The sequence below is a fragment of the Gigantopelta aegis genome, chromosome 3, assembly GCF_016097555.1.
Source record: "Gigantopelta aegis isolate Gae_Host chromosome 3, Gae_host_genome, whole genome shotgun sequence".
In the NCBI taxonomy this organism is placed as follows: domain Eukaryota; kingdom Metazoa; phylum Mollusca; class Gastropoda; order Neomphalida; family Peltospiridae; genus Gigantopelta; species Gigantopelta aegis.
Window position 1 is genome coordinate 52055660 of NC_054701.1, and position 22915 is coordinate 52078574.

General features: G+C 40.2%; 1 protein-coding gene across 2 annotated transcripts; it reads right to left on the reverse strand.

Moving 5' to 3' along the window:
- Positions 1-306: 306 nt before the first annotated feature.
- Positions 307-21531, reverse strand: LOC121368219 (serine/arginine-rich splicing factor 1-like). Of its 2 annotated transcripts, XR_005957487.1 has the most exons (5): positions 21274-21531; positions 8275-8564; positions 4428-4600; positions 3094-3308; positions 307-2122 (listed from the first exon to the last, which is right to left on the reverse strand). XR_005957487.1 is itself a non-coding variant. In XM_041492852.1 (4 exons), the coding sequence occupies exons 1-4, from the start codon at positions 21438-21440 to the stop codon at positions 3177-3179; spliced, it is 762 nt and encodes a 253-aa protein (XP_041348786.1). In that variant the 5' UTR covers positions 21441-21531; the 3' UTR covers positions 307-3176. The 2 variants fall into 2 exon arrangements, 1 of the variants encoding a protein (XP_041348786.1); XM_041492852.1 differs by having other exon boundaries at positions 307-3308.
- Between the last annotated feature and the right edge of the window lie 1384 nt (positions 21532-22915).

The window sequence follows — 22915 nt, forward strand, 5'->3', positions numbered from 1 at the left end:
ACAGTAAGATAATGTTTTACTGTTTGAAAAGAACACAAAGCTGGAAGAGCTGTTTTATTTAAGGGTCTCCTTTTAGTCCTGACTGGAACACACTGTTTATTGCAAATACTTGTAAAACTAAACCAATGATTCAAACATGTGTCGTTTAGTAACTGGTCCTAGGCCCAGTGTTATACATATACTGCTTTTGGTCTGTATGATCTTGACATTGTCACAATATTAGCAATGAACAGAATGTTCTAGATGGCACAAAAAGTAGAACAGTACATAAAATAGCTCAAAAATCAAAACATACACCGACAAATGCTTTGTTCGATTTTTAATCTGAACACACTACATGAACAAAAGCACCTATATTAAAAATATGAAATCCACAAAGCTTGCATACAACATGCTTTGGATTATTTAAAAATAAAAATGGAACAAAATCCTATGGTGAGGCGTGGTTTTTCTATGAAAGTAAACAGTGTCTGTCCATGTAAGCTCCAACATAAACTTGTGTTGCTGATCAGCTGGTATATTGTCATAAAAAGTTCAAGTTGCACTTCCCTTGTAGCAGTCTCACAATCTCTTCTCTTTATTAATATGGAAAACCTATCAAATGGACTTGATGAACGTACATCTATGCTATGATTATTGCCCCTTATTTTGCAGTTTGAGACTCTTCCCTCCGCCTGAGATTGAAAAGGGATGTCAACAGATGACACAATACAATACAATTTACCGATGTAGAGTTTGTACAATACTAATCATACTGACGTATATAAAATAAAATAAAATGACATGTATATATACATATGTAAACTATGTGACAAAATTACAAAACAACAACACAATAAAAATCCCTTGATTGTAATATACTCCCTGGTCCTACAAGCTATTACTACCACTAGTATTTTCTTCCATAGCTGCTAGATCTCCATACCATACCTATTATAACAGTTGGGACAAATTAATTAATGAAGCAACTCATTTTGAAATCAACATTAATTGTAATAAATATTTTAAGACTGTTTGGCAGGATATACAACCAATTTAATTAAAACTAATACATGGTTTAAATAAATTGTCCATATATTGATTTTTAAAATTTCATTTTGCAAAAGGAATCCACAATGAATCCTTACCAACAAATACTTCCATCCTTGTAACTGAGCAATATGTTGGTATCCTCATGAAAACGACCTCCAAAGTGAAAGTGTGGGAATTATGATCTGTACATGTGATTCATTAATATTTCAACTCCTTTCTAATTGAGGGTGAAACACTCCAAAATATTTAAAGTGTGAATTGTGTGAATTTTATCCATCCTTCTTTTTTCCCCCAAGCCTGTAGTTAAAAAAAATCCTTCTGGAGATAAAGTGGGACTTCCTCTACGAATGCTTTATCCATTCAATTCCTAAAAATCCTCTACGAATGCTTTATCCATTCAATTCCTAAAAATCCTGTGTCCAACTGCTGTGCTTTATCCAACCTCCTATTTATATATATAAAAAAAAACGTTCTTCCAGATATATATAATTTTGTCATGCATATCTCTCCTGTACACAACTACCTGGTATCCAAGCAAATGCCCTTAGCCTTTTAAACTTCAAATCCAGATAAATCTGTTTGCCTACCAAATATAACTCATCCAAATTTCTAATTTTTTTCTCCCACAACTGGAATAATAAGGCTACATTTTCCTCACTGGAAGAAAAGCCATACAAGGCATATCCCCATCCTCCTCATTCACACTGCACATCCTTTAATAATGTAACAATGCAATCCATCCATCCATTTTGACATCCTTGTGTTTGTCATCGTACCTAAACTATAGCTCTTTACAAATTTATGAAGTATTTGCCAATGAAGAATACCTTTCTTCTTTATATAGGTTTGGGTGCAATCCTTTGGAGTACTTTTTTCAGCCTGTATCTCTATGCAATGATCCTACATTTTTCCTGGGATTTTGAATTTTTTCCCTTATTTCCTTTTTGCTCCTTTTAAACGTATTATGATCCTTTCCAATCCCTATATTTCCATGATTTCAATCCTGCTCATTCCCAATACAGCCAAGAACAGGATTGCAATCCTTTTCAGTCCCCAAAACATCCAACAAGATTATAATCCTTTACCAAAACTGGACAAAAAAGAAAAACAGAAAAAATTAGTGATTACAATGAAAAATAATATTAATGACAAGGATAAAAAAATTTAAAATTTGTGTAGCAAGATACAACGTTAAAAAGATTAATTTAATTAATTCTTTTTAAATTGAGACATTTTTAGGACTAAATATATAAACCATAAATACTCAACAAAAGTTCAAAGACTGCTGGAAACCAATACTTCATTCAATTAAAAAGAAATCGAAAATCCAAATGTAAAGGACGAAATTAAAATGTATTTCATTTATATCTTTTAACTAATCAAGAAGAAAACATGACTCAACAATGTTCACATTTAATATAAGTATGAAACGTTGACATTTACATTAGAAGTATATAATGATCCTTTTATATAGTCATACAGTAGTTATTCTAATGAAGGACTACATGGAATTGCACTTCTAAATGATTACATTGTAAATGCATTATTTTCTAACTTCTTTAAAACTTGAATATCCCCACACAAAAAAGAAGAAATAATTTACTTTTTGTAATGTTCTTATCAGTATTGTGGGGATCTGTGCATAACCTTTTCATTGTTATATATATATATATCCAGTTAAGTAAAGTGGGTAAATTTTTCGTTAAGTTTTGAGAGAACAATTTACCCTGGAAATCAATTATGATCAAGACAGTCACATGAGTAATAATACTGAATAATTATTGTGTATTGTAATGTAGAGGAAATTGTATATATAGTAACATACACATGGAAAGAGGTACACATAAAAATACATGTATATTAGGCCTAAAAAATTATCAGTAAGCCAAAGACGAATACACTAAACTAAAGGAGAACTGTAATCAAACTTTCTGCATTTTTCTCCATACACTGTCACAAATATAAAATCATTACTAGAACATGCCCAATAGCAAATATTGTTATTTTAGGCACAAAGACAAAAAATGATATTACATAAGATGCTTCCTGTAATGTTAATACCTAAGCTGGGAAAATACTGCAGTCGTATTTTCAGTGACCATAGGAAGTCCTGATTCACACAGTAACAGCTGGTCGGATGCTGCTCAGAAAGGTGAACGTGACCGAGATCTCATTGGTGAGTACCGGGGACTGCTGCGTCGCCTCGGAGACGTGCTACGACTTCTTGATCGTCCCCCACGACCATCTTGTTTTACTCTAACAAAACTGGTCTCGCCCTGTGAAAGAAAAATTGAATTCTTTCAAATTTACTATGTAAAAACAAACACAATCCTATTATATTATTTTCAGTGAAATCCAAGCATATTTATTGTAGTGTCAGAAACTATCACATATTTTAATTGTACTCACTGCATACCTGGTGTAGAATCAAACAGACTGGTTCTCCAACTGTGAACACAAATTGTTTTACAGCTGTAAAATATGGCAATATTAGTCCCAAATACATCTTGTTCATTATCCACCTCCCCCACATAGCCACTTTTTACACAGAGATCTCCCAAATATTTTCAGAAATGCCCATATAAATACAAATCCACAGTCATTAAATATGAACATGTGCAGCATAACATTTCTCACAATTAGGAATTTAAGTGGTCCACGATGAAGGAATTCTAACCTGGAAAAAAACATTTTATTGAGACTAAAAAATTACAGCAATTTTCCGGTATACCACAGGGTCTGTTCCTGGTGTGTCAGCTGCAAATTTTTCTTATGTGTAAAATTGTATAGTGTAGTATACAAAAAAAAAATGCCAATCAAGTGATTAATTCTGGAAGAGCCCTTAACTACTAAAAATAAGATTAATACCAGATCAAATAGTTTCTCATCCACGTGAGGTGTAAAATTGACAGTAAACCCTTATATTATGTGCTATGTAGCTAATTTTTAATATTAAATTAATAATACTCAAGAACAATCCAGATCATTAAAAACAGCAACCTTGGAATACTACAAAACAATAGAGATTCTTGTTTAGAATATCAGTGTATGTACATTCAATGTGTTTCTGATCATCCAGAACATTTGTAAATAGCCCAAACTGGATTTGGTCTTCCAATAATTTTGTACATTAAAAAAATATATATACATGTACTAGGAAATAGAATGAATTTGGCCTCGTACAAAGACGACCAGAAAACCATTTAATCTATAGCCACTAATATTTCAAGAAGAAAAATATATTTAACGTAGAATTAAAATCATTAAAGTCTCTAAGTCGAAAATACCGTAACAAAGGCAGCAAACTCAGGACAGTCCCTTTAAGTGCTCAACAGATGGCAAATTCTGACAATGAAAACAAGTCTTAAGCATAAAAATACTTGTAGATTGATTACCTCATGGGAACGAAACTTGGTATCATCTAAATTTTTAACAGCATATTTCATATCTTCTCTCCTGAGAAATTCCACCACACCAGTTCCATCCTTAAAAACATCAGCATAGCAGACATCACCAGCTTCTCGCATGTGATCCTTCAAGTCTTGCCAGCTACCAGTTGAAGGCAGACCTAGTATTGGGTATAAAAACGTGTGTGAAAAAGTTACTATGTACATGAACATTGTACATGTATTAGTTCTTTTTGTTTCAGTGTAATAGTGTGATGTTCTAAAATAAAATATATATTAAATTGATCATATGTATATTTCTCATTTATAAAAGACTAGTAAGATTAACATCTGAACAAAATCAAAAATGATGTTAACATGGAGAAAACTTGGAGTGTTTTCTCTTTTATAGATACATTACCTGTCCTCAACAAGTGCAGACACACACACACACACACACACACACACACACACCCCCACCCCACCCCACCCCACGCAAGTGATCTGGTCTTCTACTGTATATTCCCTGTAGTTCCGGTCATGTGACTATAACTTCCTTCTTTATCCCTGAGCGCATCGCATGGACAACAGGAAGTGGGGAGGCTCGGGCGGGAATAAATCCTTGAGGACAGGTAATGTATCTATAAAAGTTTTCTCCATTTCTTTTCAACATTACCTGTCCTCAACAAGTGCAGTATTCAACAGATGGTGGTGGGTTTCGAAATCGCAGATGCACCTGGTATCTCCCCAAGACCAGATGGAGTCTGAAAAAGTGGAAGAATGAGGCCAACCATGGTAAGCCCTCCTCCAAGGGATGCCCGTCACAAACCAATGCAGGTGATGTTAGTAACAACAACCAGAAAAGGCGGCGTCCGTCAGCAGTGGCAGATACAGCTCCTAGAAACACATGGGACTGGAGTCCCATGGAGTCGGTCAGCTACATCTCATGCTGGTTCAGACAGGGTGGGAAGACATAGCCACCAGGGATGCAAATGTTAGGTCACCTCCCACGTATTGAAGTGTTAGTAATAACAAGCGACAACATGATGGGGTGCATCCGTCAGAATATTGAACTAAACAAGCCCCCTGAGTGTTTTCTGTCTAGTACACCAAAGAACTGTTAGCCCAATAGAGACAACATATGACCACATGCAGTGCAGAGTAAATGTTATCTAGACAAAAGTTCCGGCACCAGTGCGTGAACTATGCAAAAGAACTAAAGTCTAAGCAGTCCTCATCTGTCAATTCGATGGACATCTCGGTGTGCAGCCAACAGCAACCTCAATGACGACGAGGACGGCTAGTGTTCACCAAAGTCTGCGCAGCCACCACCGGACCCAGATGATGAAAGCCCTCGACATCTTCTGTAGATACGTCCCTCCGGTAATAATTAGCAACGATTTATGCGGATTGGAAGCTGAAGGTGCAGGCAAACCTTCCTTCTGGTACGCAGACAGGATCGTAGACAGGATCCAAGTAGCCACAGTATTCTTGGTGATATCTTTCAGGTGACTGGTGACAGGAAAGGAACAATCTCGAATGGTGTTGACGAAACAAGCGAGTCCTCTCGATGTAGTGATGCAAAGCTCTCACCGGACAACAATCTTCCACATCAGCCAGACCCACAATGGATGATACAGCTTGAACCACGTATGGTCGAGGCACTTGGTCAGGTAGTTGATTCTTGGCCACGAAGTTCATAAGGAGCCTCAGGGTAACAACTGCACTCACGGTGAAACCGAACCAGGTCGACATCTAAGGCATGAATCTCGGAAACATGTTCAGCTGTAGCAAAACCCAGCAAAGTCAAAGCTTCTAAGGAGGACTCTTCTAGAGGCTCATATGGTGCCGACGTCAAGGACTGCAAGACCAGATTCAAATCCCACTTCAGTGGACGAAAATGATGGACTTGAGCTTCCAGCTTAAAACCCTTGATCATCTTGTGTTTGTGTATCTCAGGGATGGTAGACAGCTTCATACCAGTGGCTGGATCACGAACTGTAGCAATCACCAAAACATAACCCGCAACGGTCGACCCCTTGAGCTTCAGAGATGTATGTAGATACAACAGGAAGGCAGCAAGATGAGGCACCGGAATAGTCTGAGGTTTAATCTTCTGCCGGATGCACCATCAGTGGAAACACAGCCATCGGACATTATACGCCGCAGTGGTGGACGATCGATAAGCCTTCAGGATAGCCGTAGTGGTCTTGAAAGAAAAACCCTTCTTCTTCAAACCTTTGGTGAGAATATCCACGTGTGTAGCTGGAACAAGCGGGGCTGCGGATGGTGTAACCTTGATGTGGGATACCACAGCAGATGATCCCATTCGGTTGACTGTGGAGCCGACGGATGGGAGAGACTGTCTGCGAGGTCACTGGACACCCAAGGATTATGTCAAGCACACATCTGCAGAGGAATACTGTCCACCAGGTCGTATAGGCAAAACGTTATCTGTAGAAGACTGCTGGAGTGAGTACCGCCCTGGCGACTGATGTAAGCCGCCATGGTAACACTGTTGGTGGCCACCATCAGAGACTCTCCAATCAACCTCGGACGCCAGTGGAGGACTGCGATGTAAACAGCCAACATCTCCAGCAAATTGATGTGTAGATCGGCTTGTTCTGGAGACCACAGCCATGACAATGTCTGGTCACTGAGATGAGCTCCCCAACCTTTTAGAGACGCATCAGCGAAGAGATGTTGAGTTGCTTGGAAGGGCTGCAAAGAGACTCCGTCTAAAGACGTTCGACCTGTGTTGCCACCATCGTAGACTTCAAGTGTGGGTTGTTATACCGGATGTAAGGATTCAGGGACAACTGGATTCGACGAAGCTGGAGTCGACCTCTGAGCGTCAAGTCTTGTGCCGACGTCAAGAGACCCAAAAGACTCTGCCACTCTTGGAAGGACATCTGAGCCGACAACACCCTGGTGATCATCAATTGAATTTTCGTCCATCGGTCGAGAGGAACCAGAACACGGTAATAGATGGTTCAGTGTATTTGGTAGTGGGTTATACATTTAGGGCCTACTATTTATGTCGCCAGGAACAGTGATGCCAATTGCTCAAATACATTGCATTATCCCGTGTCAGACTGATATCAAAAGAATATAACAGCGACATCTAATCCGTTGTTAATTGATGAACAAAAAAGGTATTATCTTGTATCGGCAGCTGTGACGCATTATCCAAACCGCTACACGCCAAGGCGAGTCATTGCATGTGCAGTTAACATTAAAGTAAATTGTTTTCCTAATTGCCGATAACCACATGTAAGCGAAGTGTTAAATTAGAAAACAATAGGTAACTAAAACAAACACTGAAATTCAAAGCATGACTGGGGTTTACTTGATTGAGATTAACCTGTCATCGCGATTGGTGATTTCCAAGTTCTTAGCCTAAAACATATGTGCGAGATTAACTACCAAGTGACGTGTCCAACTAATCAAAACACGCATGTCATTAGACTTATTTCCTGTGCCAGAAACTTCAAATGGAAAAGTAAACAATGCATGCTGTAACTGTGATGATGTAGAAATAGCATGTTACTGCAGTTTGCAGACCTAGTTCAAGTGGATTATTATTATATTATGATTGCGTTGTTGATACTATTCGATGACAAATGTCACAATCAAATTTATTAAACGAAATTTCAGACAAGAGAAAAAACCCAAAAAAAACCCATGATCGAGCGATAAGAAGGGGGGGGAGGAGGGGGGGTGGCTTAAAAACTACTAGCCGGGGGGGGGGGGCGCGCGGCGGCGGAGCGGCTTAAAAACCACCAGCTAGCGGATTTGTCAAACTCTGCTCTATATAGTATTATTACTTCTACTGGTAGGAAATAAACATTCGAACCTGACACAAGAACTCTATACTCGGATCGTCGTGATGGAGGACCTCCACGCCCCCGGCCCCGCCCTCTGCCGCCAATACCTCGGCCGCCGCTGAATCCTCGGCCACCTCCGCCACCTCCTCCACCTCCACCACCTCCACCACCTCGGTCACCAAAACCTCGGCCACCGCCCCTTCCACCCCCACCTCTTCCACCTCCAAAGCCAGGTCCACCGCCACGAGGAAATTCAACTCTGAGGGTGTAGCCATCATAATTAATACCATCACGCTGGAACACAGCTTCTTCAGCATCCCTGTTGAAAATAATTAAATTGACATAACTTCGTTACACTAGTAGACTGTACCATAACCTGAAAATAAACATTCAAATCTGATACAAGAACTCTACGTTAGTCTTATTACCACTGTTCAAAGACAAACATTCAAACCGGATACAAAAACTCTACATTAGTCTTACTTTTTATATAGTTCATTTCACGTATATGGTTCTTTCCAGGATCTCATAGGACTCCAAAACAAATGTTATTTTTAAACAAAGCTAACCAAGAAATCAAGACGACAGTCACTCTTCGCACCCTTATTTTAGCTTCGTACACAATAAATATAACATATCTTAACGTAATTTCACTTGAAAACCATTTCATAAAAGGTAAAAAAAAAAAAAAATCACACACTACAGAAAGAAACCTGACAGCACTCACATTCAACTAAGCTTCGGCAAACTACGGACAGCAGAATTCTAAGGTCATTGACCTATATCATCACATGATCGCCCACTAAGTGATTCAGTCTTCCAGCTGCCGACTCATACGATAATACAACAATCACCAAAAAAGTTTGTTTTGATTAACGACACTACTAGAGCACATTGATTCATTAATTATCGGCCATTTGGTAATTTTATCAGTGTAAGAGAGGAAACCCACTACACTCTGGTTAAACAAAACAAACTTTTGGGGGGAACTTGTCTTATTATCATACGACTACGAGGCGGCCCCTGGAAGACGGAATCATTATGTTGACTATCATGTGATGCTACGTCACGATATAGGTCATCTTCATAAATCAAGGCTAATATTCGTTCCTCGTATTCAGCCTTGATACATGTCGTCAAGAAATCGTGCCACAAAATGCTTAAATTTCACTGGATGCGATGAGATCTGATTGCAACGAATCGCAATGCTCCTTATAGATTCCCTTGTTATTGTAAACAAAGATGGCAGCATCAGCGTCCGTGGAAACGTGTCGTGTTTGTCATATGTTAAAAAAAATGTTTCGGTGGTTAATTTTTGATATTGCTTTCAAGATTGTCACATGTTACCGATGCTGTGATTGGTCAGCGATGTCATCGTGTAAGGGACATAATCGGTGTTACAAATTTTCTTCCAATAGAGGGCGCTAGTAGTGGATATCAGTAATCTTGACTATATGTATCAAGGCTGAATACTAGGAAAGAATATTAGCCTTGATTTATGAAGATGGATATAGGTCAGCAACCCTATGGTCGATGACAGTCACTTTTTGCACCCTTGTTTTGGCTTCGTACTGCACAATACATATAGCATATCTTACCGTAACAATACATATAGCATATCTTACCGTAATTTCACTTGAAATCCATATTTCGTAAAAGGTACAATTTTTTAATCACAAGATTTTCTTCAAACATCAGTCTACAGGCTGGTAGGTACTGGGTTAGGATCCCAGTCGAGGTATGGGATTTTTAATCCAGATACAGACTCTAAACCCTGAGTGAGTGCTCCGCAAAGCTCAATGGGTGGGTGTAAACCACTTGCACCGACCAGTGATCCATAACTGGTTCAACAAAGGCCATGGTTTGTGCTATCCTGCCTGTGGGAAGCGCAAATAAAAGATCCCTTGCTGCTAATCAGAAATACACCCTTTTAAGCAAAATATTTGAAATTACTATTCTATTACTTGACCAGCCACTAATCCACATGCTCACATCGATCATTCGCCAGCCATATGACTCGGACATTGCAAAAGCAATTACAGTAATGATTATAAACAAGTGAATATACTTTAATTTAAAATTTTATCAAAGGTGTTCTCATCACTCAAATGATGTCCGATTTTAAGTTAATCCCATTGAACATCCGACAAAAATTCACAGATCGTGTTTTGATAATAATGACCTATTCCTTAGGTCAGGTCAGGTCATAGGGTTTTACGTGCACATTCAGAACAAGCTGTTGTAGTGCACGCCATGAGAGGAAAGGTGGGGGGAGGTGGTGCTATGGAATTTGACTGGAGCAGTTAAATGCCAAAGAAAAGGGTGCGCAATTTTGATTGAGGGAATTTGGTGCAATTTTAGAGAAAAAATTTCTAATTTTCATTATTATTCATACTTACCTAGTGCTAGCACAACAAATATGCTATTCAACCTGAGTCATACCTTACACACTGCAGAATTCTCTCCCTTGCCGGATATATGCAATGCTATCCTTGCACGGGCTACCTATAACTTCATTCTCGGTTCAAAGTCCACCCAGGCCGACCTCTTTCCGTTGCCCTGCGCACAGACACGACGTGTTGAGCCGCAATGACTGTCTGGTTCCTCCGCGTACCATCAGGACCAACCGCCATATCCCGGAAATAGAAACGGTCAAAAGTGTGCCGTCCTTTCCAAACCCCTGCATTCATGAACTTTATAATATCTAAAGAGTCATGAAAATTCAGGGAAGCAGATATGGTTTGGATTTCATGTGGTTTAACAGAGAAATTCCGTAACACATGATCACCCGCCATCTCATATGCTAGCTTGACGGTAGCTGCTATCCATCGAGACAAAGCATGTTTTGTGACATCACCAGGCCTAATGGTATAATAAATAAACAATCTCTTTTTACCCTGCCGCCGGTTTTTCGTACGCTCCAACTAAAACTTCAATGCTCTCACCGGGCAAAGAAGTCTATCCGAGTTGTCAGATGACAGTGTACGAGATAAACTGTGAATGACAGTAGGTGGAAACTCTTCCCCCGGAAACGGATTTTTAGCAACAAAGATAGGGTCGGTACGTAAAGTGACAGACCCGTCCGAATTGTAATCAACCAAATCATGCAAAAAAGCATGTATCTCACTGATCCGACAGTAAAACCAGAAACAGAGTCTTCCACGTCAAGGCACGAAGACTAGCAAACCTCAACGGCTCATAAGGCGCACCCTTAAGAGCATGTAACACCAGAAAGACATTCCATTTCGGAATAATGGAAGGTCGTTCAACCGTGGATTGCAATGATTTAAGTAAATCATGCAACACCAAGTTCGTAGAAAAGTCACGACATCCACACTGTTTAAGAGTAGTGAAAATCGCAGCTCTGTGACTTTTCACTGTCGTGACTTTAAGTTTCCTTTCTTGGACCAACGCCAGAAGTACTCTGCTAAATCGTTGACAGTAGGCGATATGGGATCGAAATCCCGTGCGTTAGCCCAACGAACCCACACACACCAGTGACACTGATAAACCGATTCTGTAGATTTGCGCTTTGCTGAAGAGATGAGATGTGCAATTCCTGTCGAAAAACCTCTGCGTCGCAAGGAAGCCCTGATAACCTCCATGCGTGAAGCCGGAAGACCTCCGGCTTCGGATGCCACACCGTCTGACTCAGTCGTTGGCTGAGTATATCGGACAACACTGGTAACTGGAACAGGACTGCCACTAACAGTGACAGGAGCTGTGGAAACCAGGGCTGCGCCACCCACAGAGGAGCTATCAACGTCACATGACAAGGTTCCTGGACCACTTTGGTCAACACCTTGCCGAGTAAGACAGGAGGAGGGAAGGCATAAAAATCCAGTCCCGTCCAATCCATACTCAACGTGTCGTACTCCAACGCCAATGTGTCCAGTACCGGGGACACGAACACCGGCAATTGGTTGTTCAACCGTGTAGCAACGATTGAGATATGCCACTACCAACGTATTGTCGCATCTCAACAGAATTCGATGTTGTCGAAGAACACACTGGAAATGAATACAGGCACGATGCACTGCCTCCATCTCCAAACAGTTGATATGAAGCTTCCTCTCGGAGAGATTCCATACCCCTGAAATGTGTTTATCCAACGGATGCGCCCCGTACCCGTGCAGCGAAGCATCCGTGAAAAGGATCAGATCTGGAGCAGGGGGGTGCAACAGAACCGATAAGCACTTGTCTGACAGGCTCTCCTGTATCAGATGAGTGAACCATGGGCCCAGAGGCACTATCGTGTCCCAATTGTGACCGTCCCACCGTGGGAACAAATGCCACTGGAGTGGTCGTTTGAATCATCTGAACCGCACGATCATTGAGGCCAGAGATTCGAGGTGGCCCAACACCACGTGGTACCGTAGTACTTTGCTCCCCCATCAAACGTCGCGCCGACGTTTTAAAATTGTGGATACGCACATCGGTGGGACGAACCGACGCTACCACAAGATCGAAGACCACTCCGAGATATGTGAAAATCTGAGCCGGCGTTAACCCAATTGGGAATAAAACCCAATTGGAGGATCGTGTCCAAAACCAATCCGACATTGGTCCGACACTCCTGTTGCGACGAAGCTGTGATCAACCAATCATCCAGATAGGTATGCATTCGAACCCCTAACGATTGAACATGACCTACCACCGCTTTTACCACGCATGTAAAAGCATGGGGACTCGTTCCAACCCGAATGGAAGCACACGAAACTCGTACACTTTCCCGTCGAAAAGGAAGCACAGAAACTTCCAAAATGCCTTGTGCACCGGGACATGGAGATATGCGTCTTTCAGATCGATAGACGCAGCCCACTCTCCAATTTGAAGCAGGTTCCGGACTGAATGAACCGTTTCCATTTTCATGGAAGGAACGTCGACGTAGAAAAGATGAGAGTAAAATCCCGGAGTATCCAGACTGACTCTCTGGATGGCCCCTTTGTCGAGAAATTCGGCAATCATACTCTCCACTAAAACGCGCCGATTCGCGGATGGTAACGGCGGCATTCTCGGAGTGGAAGTAAGAGGCTCGAAGAAAAGGGTATTTTGTAACTGTCGAATGACCGACAGAACCCAGGGGTCGCGACCCAGCAGCTTGCACCAATTTCGAAGGAAATGGCGGAGCCTTCCCCCCACGGGTATGGTTGCTAACAGTACCTCCGAAAGCAACTGCCGATCGTTCACGTACCCTCACCCCAACCGCTTACCACCCGTAGGTGCAACACCTTTGGTGGACTGAGAACGGAACGCAGTACGACGTTTGCGTCCTCGCTTAGCGGAAGACGGGTTGTTACCTGGTTTCCTCCTAATGTCAGGAACCCTAGGGATCTAAGCAGACTGTAAAAAAGCAGCCTTTTTCACAGGAGGCGGCTTGAACCCCGAAAATGTGGACCGACATTTACCAGAGGTTGAGGGTTGAGTGTTCGGGACTGGTCGCGACAAATCCTTGTCTAGGACAATATTAAAATCGGGACCGAAAAGTAAGTTTTTCCGTACCGAACGTGTACGAAAAAACGTCTTCGCAACGTTTTGACGCACTATAACCCGCCAGGTAATGGTCACGCCGTAACAAAAGACTGTTCGCAAACAATCGGCCAGATAACTGAGTGATATGCTTAGAGGCTTTTGACGCAGCCTCCAAACAGCCTTTCGCCATCGCGGGAAGGCTCTCGACAGCCTTATCCAAGCCAAATAGGAACGTACCTAAATGGTTATTAACCTGGAATATCGACTTAGCCAGCCGTTCGAACGATCCCAGATCCGCGATTGGCAATGACATATGCGGCGATGGGGAACAAGCGCTCGCACACTAGCGGGAACGACCGCCGGATGTTCGAGAAAATCCGCCTCCAACGTCTCATAGGAGTCGGCACGAAAAATGCGCGCTGCTGTTAAGATTTTCCCCGTAGGCAGTGCCGTTGGGTACTCATCAACACCCACTCCCAGGATACGATCACTGCCAGTGATCAACGCATCAATGTCACAAAGTGAACTGTGCACCACCTGAGCACGTGGTAAACCAGACTCCTCGCGAGGAGTGACCAAATTCAAGGAACGGTTCCCGAAGGAGACACCCTTGAATGTAAGCTGGGCCTCAGCCTGAGGTATAGCGTCCCCGCATACCTGTCGGGCCTGGTCCCTGACAAAAGCCAGAACCGCCGGATAATTGCACTCCTCCTCTACCTCCGAAATGAAGTGAGAGAAAGCTGGGTCAGCGACAGAATCCGGTCCAACCGACGCTTCCTCTGACACTGTCCATTGGATCCCGAAGATCTACATGGACTCCTCCCCCTAATTGAGACGCCCCTGAGGCAGCGTCTCCTGAGACGGAAACAATAGGAACCGAACGACAATCCCTAACTGCATCGTCAAACTGCTGTCGAGACGCAGTTTCTGCTGGTTTTGGCGGAAAACCGGGGGGGGGGAGTGAGAGAGAGAGAGAGGAATGGGAGCCGCACCCGACGGTCCCATCTGCGAAAGCAATGATCCCAACTGAGACAAAGCGTTCAAAAATTCCACAAAACTCCGAAACATTTCCTGAAAGCCTAACAGTCGTTCCTGCTCCAAGTGCGGAACGGTCGGAGTTTGTGGCAATAGAGTACCCCCAGCCGAGGGGTATCTGCGCGAACCTCGTCCTCTATCGAGTAAAGTCGAAAGGGTATGGACCAAAGACGGTGCAAACTGTGAGGAGATGTCCATTGCTACCGAAGTCACCGGACCCTTGGGGTAAACATATGCAAACGGAAGACCCAAATGGGATGAGTCCTCCACCAAATGGTAAACATCAGTCGGGATGCCATCAGAGACAGATCCTGGCATCGGAACAACTGGCTCAGTTCGAAGCAAACTGGCAGAACTCTCCTAGGGCCTTGAGAATGCTGAGGTGCCGAAGCGACTGTCAGTAATCGAAGGCAAAGTCAGGGCCACCTGCTCTGCGGACAAAGCAGTGGACCTATGCAAAACGGAGTGCATGTGCTCGGTAACCGATGAAGTCGTCAAAATCGTAAAGACGATGGCGACGCCCGAGACGAAGCCACACAAACAGAAGAAGGCGCTGTCACTAATGGGGACGACTCACTTACCACGCTCCTGAAGTATCGGTAACTGTACTCGTAACACGGTCCGACGAAGAAACATACTTGTGTTTACCCCCTTTCCGGACACTTTTCGAAGTGTCCACAGACTTACAGGACCTACCCACTAAGTCCGACGTGCCGACTACTGCCAAAGCAGCCGAACAAGATTTTGCTGGTATCCGAAATCTGAGTCTGCGAACCAAACCGAACCCACTGGTCAGGAGACCACGTGGCGCAGATCTCACACTGACGGTCTTGAGAACAAGACCGACAGTCCGGACACAACACGTGTGTCTTTTTACGTCGTAAAGGAAATTGACAACCATCTCGCGCACAAACTTTCCGTGCGCTAGCTGTCAACAAACTCGTGTCGGACATGGTAAATTCAACACAGAATTCCCTACTACCAACCGTATGTCAAGTTCAACCGAAAAACAAACACAAAATTACAAGTAAAGAAAACTTTTTGCCAAAGCTTAAACAGGCGTTAACAGGTGGACTGCAGAATTGAGAATGAAGTTACAGGTAGCCCGTGCAAAGATAGCATTGTGCATATCCGGCAAGGGAGAGAATTCTGCAGTGTGTAGGTATGACTCAGGTTGAATAGCATTTTTGTTGTGCTAGCACAGTAAGTTGAATAAGACTATGGCCAAGCTAATATAGGTTTTGATATTAGTGAATCGAGCGTAGCTCGTTAAACCTATTCCTTCATTATCTGCCCAATTTATAGTGCAGTGGTCATTTACTGGTTACATAATACTTAGAACACATACTTAATTTAACCGTGTCTACACAGTCCAAGTAAAACAAACATGCTAAAGGTTAGCAGTTAATTAATACTATATGACGCATAAAACTTCACACACATAGTAAATAAAGAGGTTGAAGAGGCTTTATGTACGCTATTACTTCGTCGCTGACCAGCAGTACTGTACAGATATTCCCGAAGTGTGATTATCCTCAATGGTTAAAAAATCGGGGTATTAACGGGAAATGGCTTTTGCACTTTTCTGCACTTTATGGTATGATGTTTACTTCTTCGCTATAATTATTCAAAGGTCAAGGTTTACACATACACAGACTGCTTAAAAACCAGTCCAGAATTAAATAACCCCGATTTTCGGTCCTTGGCAATTTGGAAATGTAAAAAAAAAAATATTTATTATTATTATTATTCCCATTGTGAATTTACAATGGCAATCCCCCAACACACACAAAAAATCCTAAATAAACATTTGAGGGCTTTTTTTTCATTATTTTATTTTTAAATTTGGTAATTCGTGATAATATATTATTATTATTATTATAAGAACTCATGGGGCCGATTTCACATGTCTAGGTTATCGGTGGGTTTTGGAAACATATGGTTTAAACCTAGGTTAAACCCTGGGTCATGTTTACTGTGCATTTCACGTTTGGTTTTCAGTAATCCTAGTTTAACACTGGGTTACAATTGTATTGCTTGTTTAAACCTGCCCTTGAGGTGGTTTTTCGCTGGGTTTGCTCAAAGTAACTTTTCTTCATGGATAATTTCGGCAGCAAAATCGTGTTTTATGTCAGTATTGCAGAGCCATGAAATGTGAACGAATTTTAGAGATCATTTGAAGCCACTACAGAAACAGTGGCGTAGCCGGGGGGGGGGGGGGGGGGGGGGGCATTTGTAAAAAAAAAAAAAACTTATAAAGTGAAAAGTAAAATGTTGCAGGACGTGACGAAAATGGACATCACTTTTCGTTTTTTTTTACACTGCAGTAAATTCCAAAACTGCTCTCCTGATAGAATGTTTGCTTATTGAAATACACTGTTCAACACAATATCCAGTCTATTTCAAAATGCCATATAGCAATTTACTAAAAAAATATTCTTTATGATGTAACATTTACTTTTTAAAATTTCAGTACGAGCCAGAACGTGACTTTTTGTCCAGTCCACTTATACAACTAATAAATGACATGTATATCAAATACTACTAATGAAACACTGTTAATTTATTAAATCAATGATATTTACTTGTTTTAAGTGTTTTTATCATCAAATTAAGTGCATAAAATCCTAATTAATTGAACTTTTTGTGCCAAAAAAAAGTTCTCATACAATATTCATATCATATACTTTTATAACCAGTGACCATACTGTCAACAACATTATTTATCCTGATGTTGTTAAGTCTGGTGATTTTTGTCTTACCTTTATATTAAAACAGTTTTTAAATAAAACTAACTTTTATATATGCCAAATCAGCCAGGACTGGACATATATTTTGAAAAATAATTTAATATACTAATTAGGCCGACATTTTTTTTTTACTTGTTTCCTATTACATGCTGGAAAAATATTTTATTTTGGAAAATAATTTTATTTATGGATATTAAATAAAGGTGTTGACTACCGATATCCAAAATAACCTCTGCATGTATAGAAATGCATTATGCAAACCAACAATACATTTCATCACAGTGTTTTCCCTAGAAATGAAGTAAGGAATGGTAAAGTGACGCTTTGGGGTCATATTTTATGTGCAGTTTTAATTATAAGGGCTTTTTTTTTTTCCCCATTATACAATTTTCAAAAGGACAAAAATCGTATGGCCATTTTATTTTCTATATCTATTTCATAACTTAATTAAAAAAAGGAAATATGTAGTACTATCCACATAGGTGTTTAAAGGCTTCTTTTTACATGGGCAACTTATAAATTTATAAAAGGCAAGGCATTTTGATTTTGAGGGCAACATGGTGCTAACCTATCTGTGGGAGAGTACATACAAAAGACCCCTTGCTGTTTAATAATAGGCAGAAGGTTTACTCTCATACTAACACTTAACTTCTGTACTGGTCCAGGACAGGCTTGGTTGCACCTTAATTGGATAGAAACCAGTAAATAAGTTATAACAATTTCTTTTAATGAAAACTGAAAAGAAGGGTTCTATATTTATCTGTCCAACAATAACATTTAAAAAAAATGTTATGAATATTATTTTTCCTAGTGTAACTAAGAAATGGTAGACTTACCAATTTTATAATTTGCTATGTTAGTTTTATTCTGTATGCATCCAGTATTAAAGTACACACTTGGTTTGAAGCAATCAATTGGTCCAATGAATAGAAATGCAGTACAAATGCTCAGGATGCTCAAACGAATATTGAAAAGTAAAGTTTGTTTTATTTAACGACGCCACTAGAGTACATTGATTTTTATCTTTAATATCATCGGCTATTGGACGTCAAACACATGGTCATTCTGACACTGTTTTTAGCGGAAACCTGCGAAGTTCCCAGTGACCACTTACAAAAAATAACGAAATGCATCGAGATCTTACCAACATATTTAATCATTTGATTTGGCAGTAAATTCCATCAGTATCGGTAAATATTCCCTCCCCTAGTTTATCAGAAGGTCACTAAATTTCTACAAGGCCAGTTTGTCGCTGGAGTAAATCATTAAATACAGTTATTATTATTATTATTATTATTAACCGGAACACCTCGCTACGCTAGATGTAGAGTAAATCGGAAAAGATCGCATATATTCGTGAAAACAATTTTCCGACTCTTCGCCCGATATCTCACAAAAGTTACCGAACTTCAATTCGAAGGGAAGTAACTCCATCAATCAATTGTTAGAAGAAAACATTTCGTGGCTAACGGGTCGCCAATAAAACTAAATTTGCGACAGTAAACCCACCGATATACGTCCGCAAATCGGAAAACACAGTAGGGTTATCCCCTAAATGACACCAAATTTTGGATATACAAAAAAAGTTTTAGGGTCGGCAGGTTCAAATTAGGGTCGGTCAGGTAACCGGAAACAAACAATATTTTATGATACGCCTTATGATATGAAAGAAGGCAAAGTAGTATTTTCATATGCAGTACATTTTAGATATAATGTCCTGATACCTAATTTTTAAATTTGACATAACAGTAATGAAATATTACAAAAAAAACAAATGTCACGTCCTGGCTTACAAAAATAATTTTTTCAAATAACACTGTCATTAAAACCCATAAAACATAAGTAAATTGGCAATAAAAGTATACTTGTATGTGCTTAAGGGTGTTAACTTTAAGCTATATTAAAAACAGATCATTTTGAAATTTTTACACCCATGGACCAAATACCACAGAATGGCCCAACACTGAAAAAAAAATTCTGTTTGGGATAAGTTAGTGTAGCCCACTGCATTATAGGTGAAAACTGGCTTTGGGTGCACTGGACAAGATACACTGGGTAGGGTCGACATCGTATTACAATACTATTACCTTTGTAACCTTGGATGGGCAGGGATATGGCGGATCGTAGTCATAACAGCCCCAGTACTAAACAGCCTTAACAATAATTGGTCAAAACGGCCCTAAAAAAGTAAAAACGGCCAAAGTGAAAAAGTCATAACAGCCCTTGAAAAAATGTCAAGACGGCCTTAGTTATAATACTTTAAAAATGTATTTCATCTACACAAGTGTCAAGAAAGATAACTGTGCAAAGACAGTTTTTATAGTACGGTCTCACTACACGGATATTATCTGTGTCTTATTTATGTTTGAATAAACAAAGAGTTTAAAATCTACATATGTGGTTATTGTACTAGTACATCTGTGTTAATATGTAGATTTTAAGTACAGGTAAGTTTTGGAGAATCATGAATAGTTATTATTATAACCATTCCAAACACATCTCCCGAGCCATTATACAAGAGATTGCACCAAGCAAACCCCAACCCTACCTCAAAGCCCATTGAGCTTATAATGAACTTATAATGAGCTGTTGTGTGTGTATATTATTTTCATTATTATTTAAGAATTGAATGTTATATTTCTGACATTCATGTGATGATAAACACCAAAACAGTTTTACACACTGCCGTTCATACATAAATGTGTAGGCTAAAACGATTTTGGTGTTTATTATCGCATGAACGTCAAAAATATAACGTTCAATTGTTATAATTCTTTTCAAATACAAGGTCAATTGGTGGTCTTAATTATATTAGTAAATTGGGGGACAGGCCCGTTGTGGCCCCCGGGTGAGCAGCGCCACTAGGAACTCGTTCAGACGATACACACTCACCCGGAAAACCTAGATGGTCAACTAACCCTCAACCCCTTTCTGTGATTGAATTCAGTGTTGTTAAATAAAATGTTAATTGGTGGTCTTAATTACAATAGTATATTGCGTTGTGTAGGCTAATAAATTGTTACCAGTGATTCCGTTGTTTTGGTTGTTTTTATATATATGTTTATATAGGCTATATTGATTACTAATTATTACTAATGGGAATTAATTTAACGTGATAGTACCTATTGGCCGTTCTGACCATTTCTTTTGGCCGTTTTGACTTTTTCTTTTGGCTGTTTTGACTTTTTCTTTGGCCGTTTTGACTTTTTTCTTTGGCCGTTTTGACTTGCATGTTCAGGGCCATTTCATCATGGGGCAGTTTTGACTGCATACCGATATGGCCCAGTGGTAAACCATTCACTTGAATGCGTGGTTGGTCTGGGATCGATCTCCGTCGTTGGGCCCATTGGGCTATTTCTCGTACCAGCCAGTGCACCACGACTGGTATATCAAAGGTCGTGGTATGTACTACCCTGTATGTGGTTTGGTGCATATAAAAGATCCATTCCTGCGGTAGGACTTTCCTTTGGCACGGTCACGTATAAAGAAGATTATAAATACTTATAATAAATAGTTAGGATTTGGGTTAGTGACAGCGCCACTGAAAAAGGAAAGTCCTTCCCTTGCTACTAATCGAAAAGAGTAGCCTATGATAGGCCTTATGGCTATGTGACATGTCAGGCTACGAAGTGGCAGAGTGGGTTCCCTCACAAATTATCTGTATCGTCCTTAACCATGTCTGACGCCATATAACAGTAAATAAAATGTGTTGAGTAAATAAACATTTCTCTCTTTCTTTTTGTATTTATTATTATTTTGTATTATTATTACCTTGGATCCTCAAACTCCACAAAGGCAAATGGAGGACCTCTGCTGTTTTTCAGATCGATGAACAAAATCTTCCCAAATTTGTAAAACAAATCATCTATATCGCGGGTCCTGATATCAGGTGGAAGATTTCCAACATATACCCTAGCATCACCTCCCCTAGAAGACATTTTGTACCAAATTTGAACGATTATCTTATTCAAAGTAAAAAGAACAATTCAATGTTCGGCAAGTTTCAATCCCACAATGCTCACTCGATGTAAGTTCAGTCAACCGTTTGTCGATAACGTTCGTTAGACTGGATTTTACGCTACACATTAAACCGAATAACCACTTCGGGAACCAGTCAAAATAGTTTGCAAACGTTAGCAAAAACACAATTGCCTGAACAGAGAGAAGGCCATCCTGAATTCGCTCAGCAGTAACTGTTGGTGTACTCGCCCCAAACTGTTTCACTGTAGGGTTTACTCGGTTACTGCGGGAGTTGACTTTTATTTGACCGATTGTTTTGTACGGCGTTTTGCTTATCAGTTTCATACGGTGTTTTAACAATTTTACTGATTATAGTCAAACCAGGGTGTAGAGAAGAAGAAAAAACCTCACACCCGGTCAAAACCGCTGAAACTCATTAGCTAATGTTCAATGAAATATAAAAACAAACGTCATACTAAAAAATTAACAGTATATAATCTCTTGGGCTTGGAATTTTAATCCAGATACGGACTCCATACCCTGAGTGAGTGTTCCGCAAGGCTCAATGGGTAGGTGTAAACCACTTGCACCGACCAGTGATCCATAACTGGTTCAACAAAGGCCATGGTTTGTGCTACCATGCCTGTGGTAAGTGCAAATAAAAGATCCCTTGCTGCCTGTCGTAAAAAGAGTCGCCTATATGGCGACAGCGGGATACCTCTAAAAAAACCGGTGTCAGAATGACCATATGTTTGACGTCCAATAGCCGATGATAAGATAAAAAATCAATGTGCTCTAGTGGCGTCGTTAAATAAAACAAACTTTACTTTACTTTACTCTCTCTCTCTCTCTCTCTCTCTCTCTCTCTCTCTCTCTCTCTCTCTCTCTCTCTCTCTCTCTCTCCAGATAGATAGATAGATATATAACGTGTCACGCCAGGAATTAGTCTTCGAACTGAAGAACCGGCGTCGTGGTTAGGACATCGGTCAACCCACGTACTGAAAATAATAATAATCGGAGTGTTTTCTTGGTTAATTGGTCTTTTCTTTCCGTGGCCTGTACCTGTGGTTCCTGATTGGCAGGTGTATATTTAGACGGTCCCCAGACACTCCTCAAATCGTAATGGACATTATCAGCCATCCTGCTTTATTACTGTAAGTAATTCTGTAAAACCCTTGATTAAGTGGACTTCCCCATTTAAAATCACAAAACTGACCAATTAGGTAGTCCCAAAGAAAAGAAAAGTATCACTTGGGTATCGTGAGTGATCGATTTTGCTCGGACGTACCCTACCAATAGGCCTAATAATGTGCTTCTTTTTTTTTCTTTGGATTTTTTAAAAGAGTAAACTACTATAACTCCATTTCGTTCTATTGATGCAAATTGAAATATATTTAATTAAATACTTTATTATACTATCAAGTCATTTATGTTGTTTTACAAGTCAGGTTGA

Coding starts and splice junctions, on each gene's coding strand:
- LOC121368219 (XM_041492852.1), bottom strand. CDS start 21,440: ATGTCTTCTAGGGGAGGTGATGCTAGGGTATATGTTGGAAATCTTCCA. Junction 8,565..21,273: donor GTGGAGTTTGAGGATCCAAG/GTAATAATAATA, acceptor TATTTTCAACAG/GGATGCTGAAGAAGCTGTGT. Junction 3,309..4,427: donor CCAAGTTTCGTTCCCATGAG/GTAATCAATCTA, acceptor TTTCTTTCACAG/GGCGAGACCAGTTTTGTTAG.